The sequence below is a fragment of the Staurois parvus genome, unplaced genomic scaffold, assembly GCF_062004578.1.
Source record: "Staurois parvus isolate SC_StPar_1 unplaced genomic scaffold, SC_StPar_1.0 ptg000449l, whole genome shotgun sequence".
Classification (NCBI taxonomy): Eukaryota; Metazoa; Chordata; class Amphibia; order Anura; family Ranidae; genus Staurois; species Staurois parvus.
This window is the reverse complement of record NW_028318245.1, coordinates 1544121-1568283: the sequence shown is the minus strand read 5'-3', so window position 1 is coordinate 1568283 and position 24163 is coordinate 1544121. Positions and strand designations below refer to the sequence as shown.

The 24163-nt window shown below is 44.7% G+C and overlaps 2 protein-coding genes across 2 annotated transcripts in view; both read right to left on the bottom strand.

Annotated features, from left to right (window-relative positions):
* Window positions 1-33: 33 nt before the first annotated feature.
* On the bottom strand, window positions 34-1621 carry LOC149453257 (gastrula zinc finger protein XlCGF66.1-like). The gene is made up of 4 exons (XM_089688617.1): window positions 1549-1621; window positions 879-998; window positions 312-467; window positions 34-225 (listed from the first exon to the last, which is right to left on the bottom strand). Exons 2-4 carry the CDS (start codon window positions 960-962, stop codon window positions 34-36), a joined length of 432 nt encoding a protein of 143 aa, XP_089544743.1. The 5' UTR covers window positions 963-998; window positions 1549-1621.
* Window positions 1622-4893: 3272 nt separating this feature from the next.
* The window catches only part of LOC149453256 (uncharacterized), a 65883-nt gene continuing 46613 nt past the window's right edge, over window positions 4894-24163 (bottom strand). The window contains exons 13-19 of the mRNA XM_089688616.1: window positions 22576-24131; window positions 13564-13683; window positions 12981-13151; window positions 12771-12894; window positions 12455-12654; window positions 12199-12340; window positions 4894-8401 (exon numbers count right to left, since the gene is read on the bottom strand). Of these exons, the coding sequence (XP_089544742.1) occupies window positions 7191-8401; window positions 12199-12340; window positions 12455-12654; window positions 12771-12894; window positions 12981-13151; window positions 13564-13683; window positions 22576-24131 (3524 nt within the window). The 3' untranslated portion in view covers window positions 4894-7190. The remainder of the gene's footprint in view (window positions 8402-12198; window positions 12341-12454; window positions 12655-12770; window positions 12895-12980; window positions 13152-13563; window positions 13684-22575; window positions 24132-24163) is intronic.

Below are 24163 nucleotides of genomic sequence, written 5' to 3'. Positions count from 1 at the left end.
ACACTGACTGAATCTATTGTTTCTATGTATTTATCATATGATGGGGGATCTAGGTGAACCCTCCGTACTGCTCTCTCCTTTCCAATAAAGTCTCCTCTTACCCGGTGATGTGAGGGGCGGCTGATTGTCCATCATGACGTCCTTGTAGAGGTCCTTGTGTCCTTCTAAATACTCCCACTCCTCCATGGAGAAATAGACAGTGCCACCCTGACACCTTATAGGAACCTGACACACACAATGATACAGTCACCATCCAGACACATCCCTTGTCTGTTACTGGAGAATGTCCCAGAATTCCCGGCACCGCTCACCTCTCCGGTCAGCAGCTCCATCATCTTCTGGATGACTTCTATAATCCTCTGCATCTTGTTGCTCTCAGGGGTCAGGATAGGAGGTGGAGAAGACTCATGAAGACAACTAGTTGGAGTCAGTTTTTCATTAGAATTCTTTTTCACAACTTCGTAATCCTATTAAAAACAATCACATCTATTAGTAGGTACAGAATCCTCCTCACCTCTCCGGTCAGGTCTGTGTTTTATTAATAGAGGTGAGAGTGACGTCATGTGACCTCCCAGAATCCTCCTCACCTCTCTGATCAGGTCTGTGTTTTATTAATAGAGGTGAGAGTGATGTCATGTGACCTCCCAGAATCCTCCTCACCTCTCCGGTCAGGTCTGTGTTTTATTAATGAGATCAGAGTGACGTCATGTGACCTCCCAGAATCCTCCTCACCTCTCCGGTCAGGTCTGTGTTTTATTAATAGAGATAAGAGTGATGTCATGTGACCTCCCAGAATCCTCCTCACCTCTCCGGTCAGGTCTGTGTTTTATTAATAGAGATAAGAGTGATGTCATGTGACCTCCCAGAATCCTCCTCACCTCTCCGGTCAGCAAGCAGATGATCTCCAGGGTGAAGCCCAAGATCTTCTCAGTCATGTGACTTTGCTGCTTGTCCATTCTCATTCATGCAGTCATGTGACCTGTACAGGAAGCTCCTCTCTATAGATGGACAAAATATTGACATGTTAAGCTTTCAGCACCGGGTGGGTGTGTTGTGCAGAGTGTAAGCTCCTCTGATTCAGAGACTGATGTGACTGTGGGGGGAGGGGACATTAGAGTGTAAGCTCCTCTAGTAGAGACTGATGTGACTGTGGGGGGAGGGGACATTAGAATGTAAGCCCCTCTGGTGCAGAGACTGATGTGACTGTGGGGGAGGGGACATTAGAGTGTAAGCTCCTCTGGTACAGAGACTGATGGGACTGTGGGGGAGGGGACATTAGAGTGTAAGCTTCTCTGGTTCAGAGACTGATGCGACTGCGGGGGAGGGGACATTAGAGTGTAAGCTCCTCTGGTACAGAGACTGATGTGATTGGCCCAATGCTCTCTGTACAGCACTATGGTATATGTTAGATATAATTAATACATCATTATACTCTATATATGTGTATCATCATCTGCTGGAGATAAAGGATGTCACAGTGACGGTGGAGGAAGAGGACAGACATGACGGGGGGTTACTGGGTGTAAATATAAAATAAGATCTTATTACCTCCTCTGCTGCCAGTTCCAGCAATGGCTCCTCTCTACTTCCTCCCGACCTCTGACCCAGAACTTCCTGTTACCATCCAAACCTCACTTCCTGTCTGTGCATGTGCTCCATATAAGTGTGGTCACCGTCTTGTGGAGAATGGAGGAACTGCAGCCCTCTTTCCAAAAGTTGTGTACCAATGGTTTCCGTCACACCGAGGTCACAGGAAGTGAGCCCTTCGTCTCGGTTTCTACCATAGAGCTAAATAGAGACGGGCACCATTTCTATTACCGTTTTCCATGACAGAACCAGCCAACCCATAGCAGGCATTGGCTGGATCAGATGTACAAAGAGTTCAGAACCTGGAGAGTGAAATATTGTACAGATTTTTTTCAGTTTTTATTGTGGAAATCCTTTGGCTACGTCTCTATGTGTCTTCCCAGCTTGAAGCTCATCCAAAAATGACCAAGTGGTCCATCAAATAGGTTCTCCCTTTTTTTTTTTACTTTTTTGACTGAGTATAAATCTATGTTTTCCTCAAGCATGTTTAAACCTACTCTCTGTTGACTGACTCAGTACCCCTTCTGAAAGTCCATTCCACGCATCAACTACTCTTTCGGTAAAATAATACTTTTTTAAGATTGGTTTTGAACTTTGCTCCTCCTAGTTTGAGGCCATCCTCGGGTTCTCAATCTTGGCTTCATACTGTCCTCCTATTTAGCCTCTTGATGTATTAAAAAGTTTCCATCATGTCTCCCCTTTCCTGAAGGCTCTCCCGATGTTTTATCACCCAGACCTTTCACCATTTTTGTTATCCATCTCTGGACTTCTTCTATATTATCAATATCAAGTGAGATCTCCAGAACTGGACAAAGTATTCTATATGAGGTCTCACTAAAAATCTACATAGAGGAACCGGGACCTCCTTCCTCCTGCTGGTGACCCCTCTACTGATATAAAGATCTATATAGAGGAATCAGGACCGCCTTCCTCCTGCACAGGACCCCTCTAGTGATATAAAGATCTATATAGAGGAATCAGGACCTCCTTCCTCCTGCCGGTGACCCCTCTACTGATATAAAGATCTATATAGAGGAATCAGGACCTCCTTCCTCCTGCTGGTGACCCTTCTAGTGATATAAAGATCTATATTTAGGATACAGGACCTCCATCCTCCTGCTGGTGACCCCTCTACTGATATAAAGATCGATATAGAGGAATCAGGACCTCCTTCCTCCTGCTGGTGACCCTTCTAGTGATATAAAGATCTATATAGAGGAATCAGGACCTCCTTCCTCCTGCCGGTGACCCCTCTAGTGATATAAAGATCTATATAGAGGAATCGGGACCTTCTTCCTCCTGCCGGTGACCCTTCTAGTGATATAAAGATCTATATAGAGGAATCAGGACCTCCTTCCTCCTGCTGGTGACCCCTCTACTGATATAAAGATCTATATAGAGGAATCAGGACCTCCTTCCTCCTGTCGGTGACCCCTCTAGTGATATAAAGATCTAAATATAGGAATAGGGACCTCATTCCTCCTGCCGGTGACCCCTCTAGTGAGATAAAGATCTATATAGAGGAATCAGGACCTCCTTCCTCCCGCCGGTGACCCCTCTAGTGATATAAAGATCTAAATATAGGAATCGGGACCTCATTCCTCCTGCCGGTGACCCCTCTAGTGATATAAAGATCCATATAGGGGAATCAGGACCCCCTTCCTCCTGCTAGGGATCCTTCTAGTGATATAAAGATCTACATATGGGAATCAGGACCTCCTTCCTCCTGCCGGTGACCCCTCTAGTGATCTAAAGATCTATATAGAGGAGTCAGGACTTCCTTCCTCCTGCCAGTGACCCCTCACATGATAAAAAGATCTATATAGAGGAATCAGGACCTCCTTCCTCCTGCCGGTGACTCTTCTAGTGATATAAAGATCTATATAGAGGAATCGGGACCTCCTTCCTCCTGCCGGTGACCCCCCTAGTGATATAAAGATCTACATAGAGCAGGGGTGGGCAACTGTGGCCCTCCAGCTGTTGTAGAAGTCCCATGAGGCATTGTAAAACTGACAGTTACAAGCATGACTCCCAAAGGCAGAGGCATTATGGGACTTGTAGTTCACCAACAACTGGAGGGCCACAGTTGCCCACCCCTGATATAGAGGAATCTCAACCTCCTTCCTCCTGCCAGTGACCCCTCTTGTGATATAAAGATCTATATAGAGGAATCAGGACCTCCTTCCTCCTGCCGGTGACCCCTCTTGTGATATAAAGATCTATATAGAGGAATCAGGACCTCCTTCCTGTTGCCGGTGACTCCCCTAGTGATATAAAGATCTATGTAGAGGAATATATAGATCTGTATAAAGGAATCAGGACCTCCTTCCTCTTGCTGGTGATTCCTCTAGTGATATAAAAGATCTAAAAATTACAGTACAACCACATCAGCTATGACAACTGGTATAAAATTATAATAATGTGTACTTGTGAGCTACTATAGTGATATTTGAAAAATACTTATAAATAACTGACTCCTAAAAATGTGATGGTGCATCAACACAAATACACATACTCATAATACTGTGTGAAAATGAACTAATAAAATATTAAATGTGTCGCGTTCCATCTACTAAACACTAAAATATTTGCAATATTCTCCCCTTCAAACGTGCATTTCATGCACATCTGTGCTAATTAATAATAAATAATATGAATAAATAAATATTAATCCATAATGATGTAAATAAATTAAAATTAAAACACACCTGTGCTATAATTGATTATTAAGCAATATTGCTAAATATTTTATAAATTAATAATAATGTGAAAAAACTCTAATAAATATATTCAAATTCCATATGCGTGATATTATTATTATAAAAATTAGATAAACAAGAAACCACCATTTGAGGTGATATATATGTGCAATACAAAATATATATGTGCCAAATTCAAAATACACAAAAATAAGAAATTATAAAAATATAAAAAAATATAAAAAAAAAATAATAATAAAATAAAAAAGACCTCTTTTTAGTCTTGCTGTGCAAGTGATAATGTGTGCTCACCTCACTTATACAGCCCAAAGTTCCAAATGGGGCTATATACTTATTGCCCTTAACTGGACATAATATAAATGTCCCAATTTTGATCTTTATATATAAAAAAATATTGCTGTTGGAGTGGACTGTAATACTGCTCTCCTTCCACTGGGGGGCCTCCCAAACTCTTCTGAGCTGTGAGGACTGGATGGATGAATATGGATATCTCCCCTCGTCCTGTGGGGATCTATCTCCTATTTCCTCTTCTTCCCTTTTGCTCCTCCAGTTTAGACCATGAAAAAGAGAGATTCCCACATAGTGCTTTATCCTTTACAAAGACTTTTATTTATCTCCAGTAAAAATGCGCACTCACATTCCACAAAGCAATACAGAGCGTTTTTCAATGTGTGCCCATGCACAATACCAGTACTCGCCGTTCTGCTCCTTGCTGTTCTTTCACATGAGTGTTTCTCTGTACTCAGCTATGACAACTGGATTATATGAGTTTGTACATGCATGACATTATGTTATGATAAGAAATGGACCTACCTCAACCATGACATTATATTCTGGAATAGAGACGGACATTTCCAATGGTATGAGGCATCTCTGACTTATTTGTTGGGAACATGACGTTCTATTGAGGAATGGAGATGGACCTTCCATACGTTGTACAGTATCTCCTCCTCATTTGTTGGGAACATGGCGTTATATTGAGGAATGGAGATGGACCTTTCATCTGGTGTCGAGTATCTTCTCCTCATTTGTTGGGAACATGGCGTTATATTGAGGAATGGAGATGGACCTTTCATCTGGTGTCGAGTATCTCCTCCTCATTTGTTGGGAACATGATGTTATATTGACGATTGGAGATGGACCTTTCATACGGTGTCCAGTATCTCCTCCTCATTTGTTGGGAACATGACGTTATATTGAGGAATGGAGATGGACCTTCCATATGGTGTCCAGTATCTCCTCCTCATTTGTTGGGAACATGACGTTATAGTGAGGAATGGAGATGGACCTTTCATATGGTGTCCAGTATCTCCTCCTCATTTGTTGGGAACATGACGTTATAGTGAGGAATGGAGATGGACCTTCCATATGGTGTCCAGTATGTCCTCCTCATTTGTTGGGAACATGACGTTATATTGAGGAATGGAGATGGACCTTTCATATGGTGTCCAGTATCTCCTCCTCATTTGTTGGGAACATGGCGTTATATTGAGGAATGGAGATGGACCTTTCATATGGTGTCCAGTATCTCCTCCTCATTTGTTGGGAACATGACGTTATATTGAGGAATGGAGATGGACCTTCCATATGGTGTCCATTATCTCCTCCTCATTTGTTGGGAACATGACGTTATATTGAGGAATGGAGATGGACCTTTCATATGGTGTCCAGTATCTCCTCCTCATTTGTTGGGAACATGGCGTTATATTGAGGAATGGAGATGGACCTTTCATATGGTGTCCAGTATCTCCTCCTCATTTGTTGGGAACATGACATTATATTGAGGAATGGAGATGGACCTTTCATATGGTGTCCAGTATCTCCTCCTCATTTGTTGTGAACATGACGTTATATTGAGGAATGGAGATGGACCTTCCATATGGTGTCCAGTATGTCCTCCTCATTTGTTGGGAACATGACGTTATATTGAGGAATGGAGATGGACCTTTCATATGGTGTCCAGTATCTCCTCCTCATTTGTTGGGAACATGGCGTTATATTGAGGAATGGAGATGGACCTTTCATATGGTGTCCAGTATCTCCTCCTCATTTGTTGGGAACATGACATTATATTGAGGAATGGAGATGGACCTTTCATATGGTGTCCAGTATCTCCTCCTCATTTGTTGTGAACATGACGTTATATTGAGGAATGGAGATGGACCTTCCATATGGTGTCCATTATCTCCTCCTCATTTGTTGGGAACATGACGTTCTATTGAGGAATGGAGATGGACCTTTCATATGGTGTCCAGTATATCCTCCTCATTTATTGGGAACAGGCTGTTTTTGAAAAAAATAAAAAAGTACTCATTAAATGAAACACAATAAAATGGAACTTTATCTGAAAGCAAATTGATGTTAAAAATATTTCAAATGTATTAATAATTATATATAGCCTGGACCAATTAAAGGTCAGCTTCTAGAATAGAGCAAACAATGAGCAATGACATGCAAGGTCCATATTGATAAAAGCAAAATCCTGATTGGATTAGATGTTTGCCATTGCTCCATTGGTACCTACCCATTGGTACTGTACTGTAATATCTCGATTTCTAGGATTTTACCCACCTTTGTTGCTCGTCAGTTGGCACAATTGCCTAGGAATTGTTATATTTGCCCATGAATGACCATAGCTAAAGTGTCATCTTGGAGAGTTGAGTTTGAAGGACCATATTACTATAATTTGATCCTTGCAGGCCAACAAGTCATACATCACACCCTAAAAAGTGTTAGTATTTTTGGCATGCCCATAATACTTCACAGCATGGAGCGTGCACCACTTGAGTCTAACCTTCCCCAGATAATCTGAGGCTCATGGGGTTACAAAGGATCCTCTATACGTATATATCTACAATTCCTGCATCTACATACCTACAATTCCTATTGGCCTGTGTGAGTTCTCTGGTGTCTAAGAAGGCTTCCTTTTTCTGTGAAACATTTCCCACACTCTGAACATGAATATGGACGCTCACCTGTGTGGTGATATCGCTGGTGTCTAACAAGGCTTCCTTTCTCAGTGAAACATTTCCCACACTCTGAACATGAATAGGGGCGCTCACCTGTGTGATATCTCTGGTGTCTAAGAAGGCTCACTTTTTGACTGAAACATTTCCCGCACTCTGTGCAAAAATAAGGACGTTCACCTGTGTGAATTTTCTGGTGTGTAAGAAGGTTTCCCTTGTGAGTGAAACATTTTCTGCACTCTGAACATGAATAGGGGCGCTCGCCTGTGTGACTTCTCTGGTGTTTAAGAAGGTCTCCTTTCAGAATGAAACATTTCCCGCACTCTGGGCATGAATGGTTTAGCTCCCCAGGGTGAGCTTTTTCATGTTTAAGAAAGTCCCCTTTCTGAGTGAAACATTTCCCACACGCTGAACATGAATAGGGATGCTCACCAGTGTGGCTTCTCTGATGTTTCAGCAAATCTCCTTTCTGACTGAAACATTTCCCGCACTCTGGACAAGAATAAGGACGCTCACCCGTGTGACTCCTTTGGTGTGTAAGAAGGGCGCCTTTCTGAATGAAACACTTCTCGCACTCTGAACACGAATAGGGCCGTTCGCCTGTGTGGATTTTCTGGTGTCGAAGAAGGGTTACTTTCTGGCTGAAACATTTCCCGCACTCTGAACATGAATAAGGGCGCTCGCCCGTGTGAACTCTCTGGTGTCTTAGAAGGTTCTTGTTTTTCGTGAACGTTTTCTCACACTCGGAGCAGGAATAGAGACGCTCACCCGTGTGAATTCTCTGATGTTTGAGAAGAGCTCTGGCTTTAGCGAATGATTTCCCGCACGTCGAACAGGACAGTGAACTCTCTCCAGAGTGAACTCCTTCTTTACCTAATGAAGATTCCTTGGGATTCGATGGATCTGTTGATCTCTCCGTACTGTGAGGTCTTCGATGTGTACCTGGAGTCACAGCTTGTGACATATTGGATGATTCCTGAAGATTGGAGGGTTTCATCGATCCCGGTGGATTCTGAGTGATGACCTTTTCTCCTGGAAAGTTTTGTGCCGCGTCATTAGATTTTGCTTCATAGTCTGGAGATGACGTAGGATATCCCTCAAAGATATTCCAGATATGGCGTCCACCTGCTGGAAAACAATTTGTATATATGTGTTAGAAGTGTCCTTCATGCCGAGAGTGGAGGATGATGGATCTACACGCTGACAGGTCCCAGGCAATGGGGGGGGGGGGATAAACCGCTGTGACAACAGGCAGCCCAGCCCTCACACACACACACACAAAGACCACCTGAACTGAGCGATCCCACACAGTGACAGATCCGACACAACAGTGTTGAGTGTTCCTCTCAGACTCAGTCCCTTACTGCAAGCTGGCTGATGGCTGCTGATCACTGTGGAGTTCCAGCCCTTCTCTTGCAATTCATTGGCAGAGGCGGAGGAAGGTAAGGTCTGTTTACCAACACTGACACAGATCAGCAGGCGCTAGAAGAGCAGGCTGTGGGATGGTGATGATGTCATCACTCCCTGACACATTGCACATGTGATGGATTGCTGACCGGGTCACACTCACACAGACATGAGACATTGGAGTCAGACATTACCTGCCTCCGCTTCTGCCGATGAATGGGAAGAGAAGGGTTGGAACGCCATAGTGATCAGTAGCCACCAGACGACTTGCAGTAAGGGACTGAGTCTGAGAGAAACACTGGAAGGAAAGGCAGCTCAGCTGCTACACTGGCCCCAGACACCTGGCTTCTTCCTCTGTCTTTTCTTCCTCCCCTCTGTCTCCTCCCCACCTCAGCTGAAGGATTATTCATGACAGAGGCGGAGCTGCGCCTGCGGAGGAAGGTAATGTCTGTTTACCAACACTGGCACAGATAAGCAGGCACTAGAAGAGCAGGCTGTGGGATGGTGATGATGTCATCACTCACTGACACATTGCACATGTGATGGATGGCTGACCAGGTCACACTCACACAGACATGAGACATCGGAGTCAGACATTACCTTCCTCCGCCACTGCCGATGAATGGGAAGAGAAGGGCTGGAACTCCACAGTGATCAACAGCCACCAGTCTGCTTGCAGAAAGGGACTGCATCTGAGAGGAACACTGGAAGGAAAGGCAGCTCAGCTGCTACACTGGCCCCAGACACCCGGCATTTTTCTTAGTCCTTTCTTCCTCCCCTCTGTCTCCTCCCCTCAGCTGAAGAATTATTCATGACAGAGGCGGAGCTGCGCCTGCGGAGGAAGGTAATGTCTGACTCCAATGTCTCATGTCTGTGTGAGTGTCATCACATGTGCAATGTGTCAGTGAGCGATGACATCATCACCATCCCACAGCCTGCCCTTCAAGTGCCTGCTGATCTGTGCCAGTGTTGGTAAACAGACATTACCGTCCTCCGCAGGCGCAGCTCCGCCTCTGCCGATGAATGAGAAGAGAAGGGCTGGAACTCCACAGTGATCAGCAGCCACCAGCCGGCATCCAGTAAGGGACTGAGTCTGAGAGGAACACTGGAAGGAAATGCAGTTCAGCTGCTACACTGGCCCCAGGCATCTTCGGCTTTCCTTTCTTCCTCCCTTCTGTCTCTCCTCCCTCAGCTGAAGGATCATTCATGACGTGGCGGCATTTCACTCAAAGTGCCGGCCCGTGCTGCTCCCAGGCACCCCTAGATGCAGTGTGCCGTAGGCAGCTGCCTATTTTGCCTAGTGGAAGCACCAGCCCTGCATAGGTGTTGATCTAGCAGTAAACATTGTTAGAGAGACCTATCATGGAGCTGGGAGCAGTCATAACATAAAAATATAAATCTCAGCCAGATAAAGGATAGTATGCCAACACAACTATAAAGGATGACAATGTGCTTTGATGACATGGTTTTGGTGAATTACAGAGATGGACCTTCCTCCACCTCATTTCTTGGAAACATGACAGTTGAGATGGACCTTCCTCCGCCTCATTTCTTGGAAACATGACAGCTGAGATGGACCTTCCTCCGCCTCATTTCTTGGAAACATGACAGAAGAGATGGACCTTCCTCCGCCTCATTTCTTGGAAACATGACAGCTGAGATGGACCTTCCTCCGCCTCATTTCTTGGAAACATGACAGCTGAGATGGACCTTCCTCCGCCTCATTTCTTGGAAACATGACAGCTGAAATGGACCTTCCTCCACCTCATTTCTTGGAAACATGACAGCTGAGATGGACCCTCCATATGGTGTACAGCAGTGATAGTCAACTTACTAGATATAGGGTGCCTCAAGCACGATCCATGATCCATGACCAAAGGCCCAAACATAACAAGTGTATAGACTACTACAGAAATTGGTCATAGATGGTGGACCTACAGTTAGGCCTGGACTGAAAGAACAGATGGCCAGCTTTCACTTCAGGGTATTATAAATAATAATTACATTTTAATTTATTTATTCAGACTTTTCAAATTTTTTAGATGTTTCCTTTCTCACCCTGATAATGTCCTGCTTCTTATGCCTTTTGTTTGACAGTAGCATGCTTGTTAGTCCTACAAATAGCCAGAAATTAATAATTTAGATTCACCCTCAAACTTTAAAAGAGATTTGCAAAACTCTTTGTAGATCAGACTCGGGCAGATTTGCTTAGCCCTACTGAGGATGAATGAATAAGTACCAAAAGACCAGATATAGGTCTTTGGTGTAAGTAGGACACCAAAGCTGTGTAGTATCTCCATTTAATCTGCTAGAAACAAAATGTTGCAGTATATTGAAGAATGAAACAGATCTTTCATATGGTGTACAGGATCTCCTCCTCATTTGTTGGGCACATGACGTTATATTGAGGAATGGCGATGGACCTTTCATATGGTGTCCAGTATCTCCTCCTCATTTGTTGGGAACAAGATGTTATATTGAGGAATGGAGATGGACCTTTCATATGGTGTCCAGTATCTCTTCCTCATTTGTTGGGAACATGACAATATATTGAGGAATGGAGATGGACCTTTTATATGGTGTCCAGTATCTCCTCCTCATTTGTTGGGAACACGACGTTATATTAAAGAATGGAGATGGACCTTCCATATGGTGTCCAGTATCTCCTCCTCATTTGTTGGGAACACAACGTTCTATTGAGGAATGGAGATGGACCTTTCATATGGTGTCCAGTATCTCTTCCTCATTTGTTGGGAACACGACGATATATTGAGGAATGGAGATGGACCTTTCATATGGTGTCCAGTATCTCTTCCTCATTTGTTGGGAACACGACGATATATTGAGGAATGGAGATGGACCTTCCATATGATGTCCAGTATCTCCTCCTCATTTGTTGGGAACACGACATTATATTGAGGAATGGAGATGGACCTTCCATATGGTGTACAGTATCTCCTCCTCATTTGTTGGGAACACGACGTTCTATTGAGGAATGGAGATGGACCTTTCATATGGTGTCCAGTATCTCCTCCTCATTTGTTGGGAACACGACGTTCTATTGAGGAATGGAGATGGACCTTTCATATGGTGTCCAGTATCTCCTCCTCATTTGTTGGGAACATGACGTTATATTGAGGAATGGAGATGGACCTTTCATATGGTGTCCAGTATCTCCTCCTCATTTGTTGGGAACATGACGTTATTTTGAGGAATGGAGATGGAACTTTCATATGGTGTCCAGTATCTCCATCTCATTTGTTGGGAACATGACGGTACATTGAGGAATGGAGATGGACCTTTCATATGGTGTCCAGTATCTCCTCCTCATTTGTTGGGAAGATGACGTTATATTGAGGAATGGAGATGGACCTTTCATATGGTGTCTAGTATCTCCTCCTCATTTGTTGGGAACATGACGTTACATTGAGGAATGGAAATGGACCTTCCATATGGTGTACAGTATCTCCTCCTCATTTGTCAGGAACATGTTTCTGCATTTAGTGTTTGTTACTTACTTGTGTCCATATGTAGAGAAGATTCCTCTGGTTTACTTTTCATAATCATCTCCCCCTCCTCCATAGACTGCTGATCTCCATTCACCAATGTCTCATCTTCTTCGTCTTTAATCACAACTTTGAAGCCTCTCAGTTCCTCTTCCTAAACCCCAAAGATGATAGGATACATTTGTAAAAAGTAACAAGAGATTAGATAGAAGAATGTCCTCTCATAGCTTAGAATACATTTTAGGTCTACATGTTCAGTCTCACCTACCTGATGATGTTGAGGGATGGTGTGACCTTCCTGTGAGGAATTCCAGGAATACAGAGGACAGGGACAACTCTCTGGTGGGTTCTCATGACTGGATCCATCTCCCTGATGATGGTGAGGGATGGTGTGACCTTCCTGTGTGGAATCCTGGGAATACAGAGGACGGGGACATCTCTCTGGTGGGTTCCCATGACTGGATCCATCTGTAGGAAACACACACACTGACTGAATCCATTGTTTCTATGTGTTTATCAGATGATGGGGGATCTAGGTGGATCCTCCGTACTGCTCTTTCCTTTACAATAAAGTCTCCTCTTACCCGGTGATGTGAGGGGCGGCTGATTGTCCATCATGACGTCCTTGTAGAGGTCCTTGTGTCCTTCTAAATACTCCCACTCCTCCATGGAGAAATAGACAGTGACATCCTCACACCTTATAGGAACCTGACACACACAATGATACAGTCACCATCCAGACACATCGCTTGTCTGTTACTGGAGAATGTCCCAGAATTCCCGGCACCGCTCACCTCTCCTGTCAGCATATCAATGATCTTGTTTGTGACCTCCAGAATCTTCTTGGCACTGGTTCCCTCTGTTGTTGCGCAGTGAGGTGGAGGCACTGTGATGCGTGATGCCCCATGAAGACAGCTGTTGGGTTTTAATAGATCACCCGACATTTTCTTCACCACTTTATAATCCTTAGTAAAAGGAGAAAATAGTTACAAAGATTCCCAGAATCCCGTTCTCACCTCTGGTCAGGTCTGTGTTTCTTTATTAGGGACAAGAGAGATGTCATGTGACCTCCCAGAATCCTCCTCACCTCTCCGGTCAGGTCTGTGTTTTATTAATAGAGATGAGTGATGTCATGTGACCTCCCAGAATCCTCCTCACCTCTCCGGTCAGGTCTGTGTTTTATTAATAGAGAGAAGAGTGATGTCATGTGACCTCCCAGAATCCTCCTCACCTCTCCAGTCAGGTCTGTGTTTTATTAATAGAGATGAGAGTGATGTCATGTTACCTCCCAGAACCCTCCTCACCTCTCTGGTCAGGTCCGTGTTTTATTAATACAGATAAGAGTGATGTCATGAGACCTCCCAGAATCCTCCTCACCTCTCCAGTCAGCAGGTAGATGATCTCCAGGGTCAGGTCTAATATTCTCTCGGTCACTTGGTTTTGGTATTTGCCCATGTTTGTTGATTTGGTCACGTGACCTAAACAGGACATTCCACTCTGTCAGCAATCTGATAAATAGCAAGACTTCCCGGAGAAGAAGAATGTCTCCACAGCGTTCCTCCATAGTCCTCATAGGTCTTTCTTGGACCTCTTGATATACTGTAGAACAGGCCTCATTTTTCAACGTTCTGACGAAAAAAAAAACACAGATTGCCTTTAAATGCAACTCCAACCAAAACATCATATTTTAGTTTTTTTAATGTAAGGGTAAGATCAGCATGTCAAATTGTGGTTACAGCGTCCACATGAGGCCCTCTGACCTACTCTGCACCCTCCATTGTTCTTTTACTTTAGGAAATGTTCTATCACCCTTTTTTCTGTGATTAAAAATCGTAAGTTTTAATTTTACCATCATTTTAAGTGGTAAAAACCAAAGTGGTATACACCTTTTTCTAGAATTAAGTAGATGTGGCCTTCAGTAGACACAAATCAACCCTCTTGAAGATAATATGTGAATATCCCATACAGAGTGACCAACTGTAGGGGCATATCCCTTGAAGATTCGGTCCTCTCAAGTCAACTCATTGATTTGAGTTGGTTTGACCTACCTGGGTTAGATAATACTGAGTGACTGAGTAAAAGTTACTATGTACCCTTTACTCATTCGCATATGGAGGAGCCGGTATTTGGGTGCCCTATTATTGTTGTAGAGGGTTTCCAGATGTTAATAAGCACCCACCTGCAGAACCTCGAAACCACCAGGCCAGGGTTGTGGGGAAGAGGCCCTTGTCCTCAACAAGGTGCTTTGGCAGGGGGTCCCCTCCTGACATCCGCGGGGTTTGAATTGGCACTTGAAACTTACAAGAAGCAATGGTTATGAGATCCTTGAACGAAAACAAAAATATTACTAAAAAAAGAGAAGCCTCAAGTGACTCCATGCAGGAGGAACAGTTGTGAAACAGCGTGCCTCGAAAGCTTGCACTACGATTTATTTAGCTAGCCTAAAACCAAATGTCTATCCTTATTTCTAATAAACCTCACAATGACGATGGAGGAAGAGGATGGACACGATGGTGGAGGAAGAGGACAGACACGATGGTGGAGGAAGAGGACGAACACGATGGTGGAGGAAGAGGACGAACACGATGGTGGAGGAAGAGGACGAACACGATGGTGGAGGAAGAGGACGGACACAACGGTGGAGGAAGAAGACGGACACGCCAGTGGAGGAAGAGGATGCGCACGACAATGGAGGAAGAGGATGGACACGCTGGTGGAGGAAGAGGATGGACACACCGGTGGAGGAAGAGGACGGACACACAGGTGCAGGTAGAGGACGGACACACAGGTGCAGGTAGAGGACGGACACGCAGGTGGAGGAAGAGGACGGACACACCGGTGGAGGAAGAAGACAGAGACCACAATGGAGGAAGAGGACGGGCACGCCGGTGGAGGAAGAGGACGGGCACGCCGGTGGAGGAAGAGGACGGACACGCCGGTGGAGGAAGAGGACGGACACGCCGGTGGAGGAAGAGGACGGACACGCCGGTGGAGGAAGAGGACGGACACGCCGGTGGAGGAAGAGGACGGACACGCCGGTGGAGGAAGAGGACAGACACGCCGGTGGAGGAAGAAGATGGAGACGACAATGGAGGAAGAGGACAGACACGACGGTGAAGGAAGAGGATGGACACGCCGGTGGAGGAAGAAGACAGACACGCCAGTGGAGGAAGAGGACGGACACGCTGGTGGAGGAAGAGGACAGACATGCCGGTGGAAGAAGAGGACGGGCATGATGATGGAGGAAGAGGACAGACATGACGAGGGGTTACTGGGTGTAAATATAAAATAATATCTTAATACCTCCACTGCTGCCAGTTTCAGCAATGTCTCCTCTCTACTTCCTCCCGACTCACCTTTTACTTGGAAATACTTGCTTCCATCGTATATCACTTCCTGTCTGTGCATTCTTCTGACAACCCGTGGGATCACCACCGCATGGAGAATGATAAAACTGCAGCCCATTTTTAGTACATTGACAGCTTCTTTTTCTTTTTTTTAGGTGCATTCTTACATTATTTGAATATTTTTCATCAGTGAAAAAAACATAGATATGGGAGTACATATTATAAGTGATTGGAAAATGAGCAAACGGTGTGGCCAAGCATTGGGAAAAGAGAATAGAATCCTAGGATGCATCACTAAAGGGATCACTGGCAGGAGGAAGGAGGTCCCGATTCTTCTATATAGGTCTTTATGTCAATAGAGGGGTCACCGGCGGGAGGAAGGAGGTCCTGATTCCTCTATATAGGTCTTTATATCACTAGAGGGGTCACTGGCAGGAGAAAGGAGGTCCTGATTCCTCTATATAGATCTTTATATATCACTAGAGGGGTCACCGGCAGGAGGAAGGAGGTCCTTATTCCTCTATATAGATCTTATCACTAGAGGGGTCACCGGCATGAGGAAGGATAGATCTTTATATCACTAGAGGGACCCCCAGCAGGCAGTAGGATGTCCTCATTCCTCTATATAGATCTTCAGTTGTACCTCATTTAGAATACTTTGCCCAGTTCTGGAGACCTCACTTACAAAAAGATATTGAAAAGAGTCCAGAGACGGGGAACACAAATGGTGAAAGGTCTGAGGGATAAAACATATCAGGAGAGACCTCAGGAATATGTACAGTCTGGAGGAAAGAAAGGAAAGCGGAGGCATGACTGAAGCCTTAAGGTCCCTTTCAGATGGGGCAGACTCCATTCTGATCAGCAGGGGATCAATTTACAGATTCTCATCTGATTAGAGCAGAATGGGCGCTCCCACTGACCCCCAATGTAAGAGACATTCTTCCCACTGATCCCCAATGTAAGGGACATTCTTCCCACTGATCACCAATGTAAGAGACATTCTTCCCACTGATCCCCAATGTAAGAGACATTCTTCCCACTGATCACCAATGTAAGGGACATTCTTCCCACTGATCCCCAATGTAAGAGACATTCTTCCCACTGATCCCCAATGTAAGGGACATTCTTCCCACTGATCCCCAATGTAAGGGACATTCTTCCCACTGATCACCAACGTAAGGGACATTCTTCCCACTGACCACCAACGTAAGGGACATTCTTCCCACTGATCACCAACGTAAGGGACATTCTTCCCCCTGACCACCAATGTAAGGGACATTCTTCCCACTGACCTCCAATGTAAGGGACATTCTTCCCACGGACCACCAATGTAAGGGACATTCTTCCCCCTGACCCCCAATGTAAGGGACATTCTTCCCCCTGACCACCAATGTAAGGGACATTCTATCCACTGACCACCAATGTAAGGAGCATTCTTCCCACTGACCCCCAATGTAAGGGACATTCTTCCCACTGATCCCCAATGTAAGGGACATTATTCCCACTGACCTCCAATGTAAGGAGCATTCTCCCCACTGATCCCCAATGTAAGGGACATTCTCCCCACTGACCACCAATGTAAGGGACATTCTTCGCACTGATCCCCAATGTAAGGGACATTCTTCCCACTGACCCCCATCGTAAGGGACATTCTTCCCACTGATCACCAATGTAAGGGACATTGTTCTCACTGACCTCCAATGTAAGGGACATTCTTCCCACTGACCCCCAATGTAAGGGACATTCTTCCCACTGACCACCAATGTAAGGGACATTCTTCCCACTGACCCCCAATGTAAGGGACATTCTTACCACTGACCTCCAATGTAAGGGACATTCTTCCCACTGATCCCCAATGTAAGGGACATTCTTCCCACTGACCCCCAATATAAGGGACATTCTTACCACTGACCTCCAATGTAAGGGACATTCTTCCCACTGACCCCCAATGTAAGGGACATTCTTCCCCCTGACCCCCAATGTAAGGGACATTCATGTAAGGGACATTCTTTCCACTTACCACCAATGTAAGGGACATTCTTCTCACTGACCACCAATGCAAGGAACGTTCTTCTCAATGACATTCTCATCACTGACCATGAATAAAGGGGACGCTCTTCCCACTGATCACCAATGTAAGGGCTGTTCTTCCCACTGACCCCCAATGTAAGGGACATTCTTCCCACTGATCACCAATGTAAGGGACATTCTTCCCACTGATCTCCAATGTAAGGGACATTCTTCCCACTGATCACCAATGTAAGGGATGTTCTTCCCACTGGCCACCAATGTAAGGGACATTCTTCCCACTGATCACCAATGTAAGGGACATTCTTCTCAATGACATTCTCATCACCGACCATGAATAAAAGGGACGTTCTTCCCACTGGCCACCAATGTAAGGGACGTTCTTCCCACTGACCCACAATTTAAGGGACGTGCTTCCCACTGGCCACCAATGTAAGGGACATTCTTCTCAATGTCAATCAATGTAACAGGCCCTTCTCCACTGAGCATCAATGAAAGAGGACAATACAATTTTTTCTGTTCCCATTTGACAGCCTGACACTGATATGGAGGACCTGACACTGATATGAAGAACCTGACACTGATATGAAGGACCTCTGTGTCATTGATAAAGATAATAGCTGTAAAATGATGGAGCTGATCACGGAGAACACGAGGAGGATAACTAAGATGGCAGCAATGGGAAAAGTCTATGTGGCTTTTGTATTGTCTCCAACTACCCTCTGAATGTCAGTTGACACATTTGTGAAACTGGACCTTTTGGGGTCTGCATCTCAATGATAAAACGTCGGTGGGTGATTGTCGATGATCTGAGCACATTCTAATCACCAAGAATGGAGGTCATGTGTAACACACAAAGAGACTGAGAACAGAATATTGCAAAGTGCTGAGCTTCCTTGTTTATTTCAGAAAAAAACATAACATACAACAAAATAGTGGTTTATTGGGAATATTGCAAAATTTTATAAAAAAAAAAATACTCTGAATTTATTAATTATAATTCATGGTCTGGACCAATGAAAGCTTCTATGGCAAAGCAAAGATCAATGACCACCAGCAGCCAATAGCAACTGGCTGGAATGGTGTTCCTGTATGTCTTTTTTGCAATGCTTCTTTGGTGCAGGTTTATCAGTATGGTTGGCTTTGTATTGTCACGACTGCCATTTATTGTACCATGTATTGTCACGACTGCCATTTATTGTACCATGTATTGTCAAGACTGCCATTTATTGTACCATGTATTGTCACGACTGCCATTTATTGTACCATGTATTGTCACGACTGCCATTTATTGTACCATGTATTGTCAAGACTGCCATTTATTGTACCATGTATTGTCTCGACTGCCATTTGTTGTACCACGTATTGTCACGACTGCCATTTATTGTACCACGTATTTTCAAGACTGCCACTTATTGTACCACGTACTGTCAAGACTGCCATTTATTGTACCATGTATTGTCAAGACTGCCATTTGTTGTACCACGTATTGTCAAGACTGCCATTTGTTGTACCATGTATTGACATGATTTCCAGTAGATTATCTATGTGTTAACATTTCCTGTGCTTTGCCCACATATTGAGAACTGTCCATGGCACCATCTGTGTAGGTATTGGACCAGCTCAGTATTATTTCAGATGAAGAGATTAAAGTGTACCTAAACCCGGACTCATTCGCTGTATCCGCTCTCCCCGGACTCCGCATTCGCTGTATCCGCTCTCCCCGGACTCCGCATTCGCTGTATCCGCTCTCCCCGGACTCCGCATTCGCTGTATCCGCTCTCCCCGGACCCCGCATTCGCTGTATCCGCTCTCCCCGGACCCCGCATTCGCTGGATCCGCTCTCCCCGGACCTCGCATTCGCTGGATCCGCTCTCCCCGGACCCCGCATTCGCTGTATCCGCTCTCCCCGGACCCCGCATTCACTACATCCGCTCTCCCCGGGCCCCGCATTCACTACATCCACTCTCCCCAGGCCCCGCATTCACTATATCCGCTCTCCCCGGACCCAACATTCACTATATCTGGTCTCGCACAGTACACAGAACATGGAAACGCAATTATTTTAGTAAATATGAACTGCTAAATCCCTTTTCTCATCAGCAGTATAGAGCAGTCTTGTGACTTCTATCAGTGTCCAGCAGAGCACTGGTTAAAGCTTGTAGGAGGAGTTTTCTTTCTACTCTAGGAGGATGCAGAACCCTTGATTTCTGTCTGGACAGTGCTGATTGGTCCTGTGCTGATTACATGCACTCTCCCAGGGGGAAAAAAAACCCTCTCTATCAACACACTAAACTGAGCATGTACAGAGTGACTCCACACACTATGTCTTATCAGGAGATAAGAGGGGCACACTGGAAGAAGGGGAGGATCAGAAAAGACAGGATCAAACAGCATTTTTACACACTGTGGAGGGTTAACCCCTTAGGTCCTACAGTGAGTATACCCAGCATGCTTTGCTGCATCTACAGACTGATTGTACTGTTGGGGTCAAGCAGAATGCAGCAGTTGAGTCAATCTGCCTCCAGATCATCCGAGGCTCAAGGGGTTACATAAGTTGACCAACAAAGAAATTTGTGAAAAGAGATTCACAAGAAAGCGGCTACATTATGGACAGAATGTGATACTCAGAAAAAGTTCCAAAAAATTATGCTTTATTACACATCAATGATTGACAATTGGGCAATCGGTCTGGATATATATGTGCTGCAATGTCAGATCTGTAAATTTGTGGATCACACAGATTTTTTCTGTGATTCAAAAAATACTACTCACTATAAAATTCAAAGTCTTATAAATTGCTCCACAGCCAGAGTATTATATATATTGACTTGTCCTTGCAAAAAGATGTATATTGGTAAAACTAAAAGACAACTTAAAGTACGAATAGGCGAACACTTTAGAGACATCAGATTCAATGACCCTGAAAGTAATTTAGCTCAACACTATGCTAAGCACCATGGAAGTAAATTGGATGGTACAAAAGTGAAAGGTTTCTATGCATTACATTTTCTCCAAAGGAGAGGTGATTTTGATAAAGAATTATTAAGAAAGGAAAAATATTGGATATATAAACTTGATACACTGTTCCCAAAGGGGTTAAATGTGGAGTGTGATCTCCAGGTGTTTTTGGATAAGTAGCCTTATACAGGGATTTCCTAATTAATATCGCCATCTTGTGGTGAGGTTGCGGTAATTTTCTATCTCCTTTAATGTCAATAGAACATGGTAATCCTTTCTTGGATGTGTCCAGTTGCCTGTCGTTTTAAATGTGATAAATGACCAGCTGTTGTGCTAAGTAATTAGCCTCTTTCCCATTGAGAATAGCTGCAGGTAAATAATTTGCATTTGTGGGTGGGTTTAATCCCACTATAAATAGGAAGCTGAAAGGCAGGAATCTCATTGGTCCTGACGAAGCTGAGATACGCCCATTGGCGAAACGCGTTGACGTCATACGTCAGATACGTCACTTCCGGTCATGCGCATTGGCGATATGCACGCCGACCTACAAGGAGGCAGCCATTTTCACATGCCATGAGTCATGCAAAGGCTGTAAAGGCGCCATGGAGAGGTCGGAACCCGCGAAATGTCGGCTGATGTAAGCGGCAGTTCCCTGGATCAATATGGCAGTACCTATGAAGGATATTTCCATTATCGTTTGTCTTATTACAGGATGGGGACATTATGATGCTTTATCTAGATCAGCAATGGGCAAACTACGGCCCGGCGGACCTTTTAATCTGGCCCACGGACCGTGATACAAAAAAAAACCAGCCAGGGCAGGCAAACATTTGCATCATTCAGCGCGCTCAAATGCAATGATTGGCCAGTCTCGCTGCCACTCACATCCTGATAGCCAGTGATTGGCTGTCAGGATGTGTGTAAGCGGGGCAGCGTGACGAACGTGTGGGGAGCTAGGCTCCTCTCACAGTCCGCCCTGAAGACCGGAACGGCGCGGGAACACGGCGAGAGGAACGCGCGGAGCAAAGGTAAGTAAAATTTTAATTTAATTTATATTAATTCACACATACACATCATTCATCTACTCTTGGTCCGGCCCCCGGGTCCAATATATGAACCCATTGCGGCCCAAGTCAAAAAGTTTGCCCACCCCTGATCTAGATGCAAGGCATACTACATATATTTCAACAGGCGGAAGACCCACTGGGCCTCATTCTATTACGAATACCAAAGTGGTTTGCAGTCCACATGTTGTGGTGAAGAAACCATATAAAGCAGGCCTCTGCTATTTGCATCTATTTCTCCATCAAGACATCAACAGGGACTCTTTCATCTATAAGAATCTTTGCTACTATTTGCGTCTACCACGGGCCCCAACCATATGTGCCTTTATATTGCTGTACTGCATGAATCCATAATTATATCATTGGGGTTATCCTCTTTCTTTATTCACTTTTTTTACCCACATTGCCTTGTATAGGCTTAGGGTTATGCTTCTCTCCAGGTGATAACTGTATCTGCTTATATGCATAGCATGTGATATTATATACCTATGGTATAATTTTTGAAAACACCTCCTTCAGGGAGTGTAACCTATGTGGTAACTATATGTGCTTATATGCATAGCATGTGATATTACATACCTATAGTATAATTTTTTGAATACACCTCCTACAGGGAGTGTAACCAATGTGCAAGTGCTGCAAATGCTTTAGACCATGGTGGCCATAACCTTTGCAGCACATATATATCTAGACCGGTCTTGGTGTGATTTTAAATGGTTTTAGGTCTGTGTGTATTGTCTCATACTGGGGTGATGGTAAACCAGGGCGAGTATCGCATTCTGTCCATAATGTAGCCGCTTTCTTGTGAATCTCTTTTCACAAATTTCTTTGTTGGTCTGCATATTTTTTGGCTACTGGATGGAAGCCATATATTGGGTGATACAGTAATTTATATTTGAACCTCTAAACCTGCTTTTTACTAACTGGGTTACATAAGTTCCCTGGTGTACTTAGATCTCTCGAGTTCTGCATATGTGCAATGCCTGTTACGTGGGACTCCCACTTTCCCTGCTTTGCAGGCCCATGTGAGTTCTCTGGTGCTTGACAAGAACGGATCTCTGAGTGAAACATTTCCCGCACTCTGAACAGGAATAAGGACGCTTACCCGTGTGACTTCTCTGGTGTCTAAGAAGGTTTCCTTTCTGAGCAAAACATTTCCCGCACTCCGTACACAAAAAGGGCTGTTCGCCCGTGTGACATCTCTGGTGTTTATTCAGGCTTCCTTTTTCAGCGAAACATTTCCCACACTCTGAACAGGAATAAGGGCGCTCGCCAGTGTGGCTTCTCTGGTGTTTAAGAAGGCTTCCTTTCTCTGTGAAGTATTTCCCGCACTCTGGGCATGAAAAGGGACACTCACCAGTGTGAATTTTCTGGTGTTTAAGAAGGTCTTTTTTCTTAATGAAACATTTCCCACACTCTGGACATGAAAAAGGACGCTCACCCTTGTGAAGTTTCTGGTGTGTAAGAAGGTTTCCTTTCTCAGTGAAACCTTTCCCACACTCGGAACATGAATAGGGACGGATGCCTGTGTGACATACCTGGTGTTTAAGAAGGCCTCCTTTCTGAACGAAACTTTTCCCGCACTCCGAGCATGAATAGGGGCGCTCACCCGTGTGAATTTTTTGGTGTGTAACAAGGGTTCCTTTGCCAACAAAGCATTTGCCACACTCTGGACATGAAAAGGGACGATCACCAGAGTGAATTTTCTGGTGTGTATCAAGCCTTCTTTTCTCAGTGAAACATTTCCCACACTCTGAACACGAATAGGAACGCGCCGCCGTGTGAATTTTCTGGTGCCTAAGAAGGTCTCCTCTCTGAATGAAACATTTCCCGCACTCTGTACATGGATATGGACGCTCCCCTGTGTGAATTCTTTGGTGCACAATAAGTAATTTTTTCTTAGTGAAACATTTCCCACACTCCGAACATACATAGGGACGCTCACCTGTGTGGCTTCTCTGGTGTACACGAAGGGTGTCTTTCTGAGTGAAACATTTCCCACACTCTGGGCACGAATAAGGACGCTCACCCGTGTGAGTTTTCTGGTGTTTGAGAAGGTCTTTTTTCCGAATAAAACATTTCCCGCACTCTGGACATACAAAAGGGCGCTCAGTTCCGTGAACTCTCTGGTGCCTAAGAAAGTCTTCTCTCCGAATGAAACATTTCCCGCACTCTAGACATGAATACGGAAGCTCACTCCTGTGACTCGCTCGATGCCTAAGAAGTGCCCTGTTTTTGGTGAATGTTTTCTCGCACACCGAACATGGAAATGATCTCTTTTCTGTGTGATCTCCTTCTTGGCTCAAGGACGATTCCATGGAAAGGCGGGGCTCTGTTGACCTCTCCATTTTGGGCGATCTTGGGTGTGTATCTGGAGTTACAGCATGGGATGTCTCAGAGGGCTCCTGAGAATTGGAGGGATCCTTTGGTATCTGAGGGACGACCTTTTCTTCTGGAAGGTGTTGTGCAAGGTCGCTGTATTTCGCATTCGAATCTGGAGATAAAAAAAGATGTCCGTCGGAGGTATTCCAGACGTAGCGTCCACCTGTTGGAGAAAAACATAAAAAACTAAATACA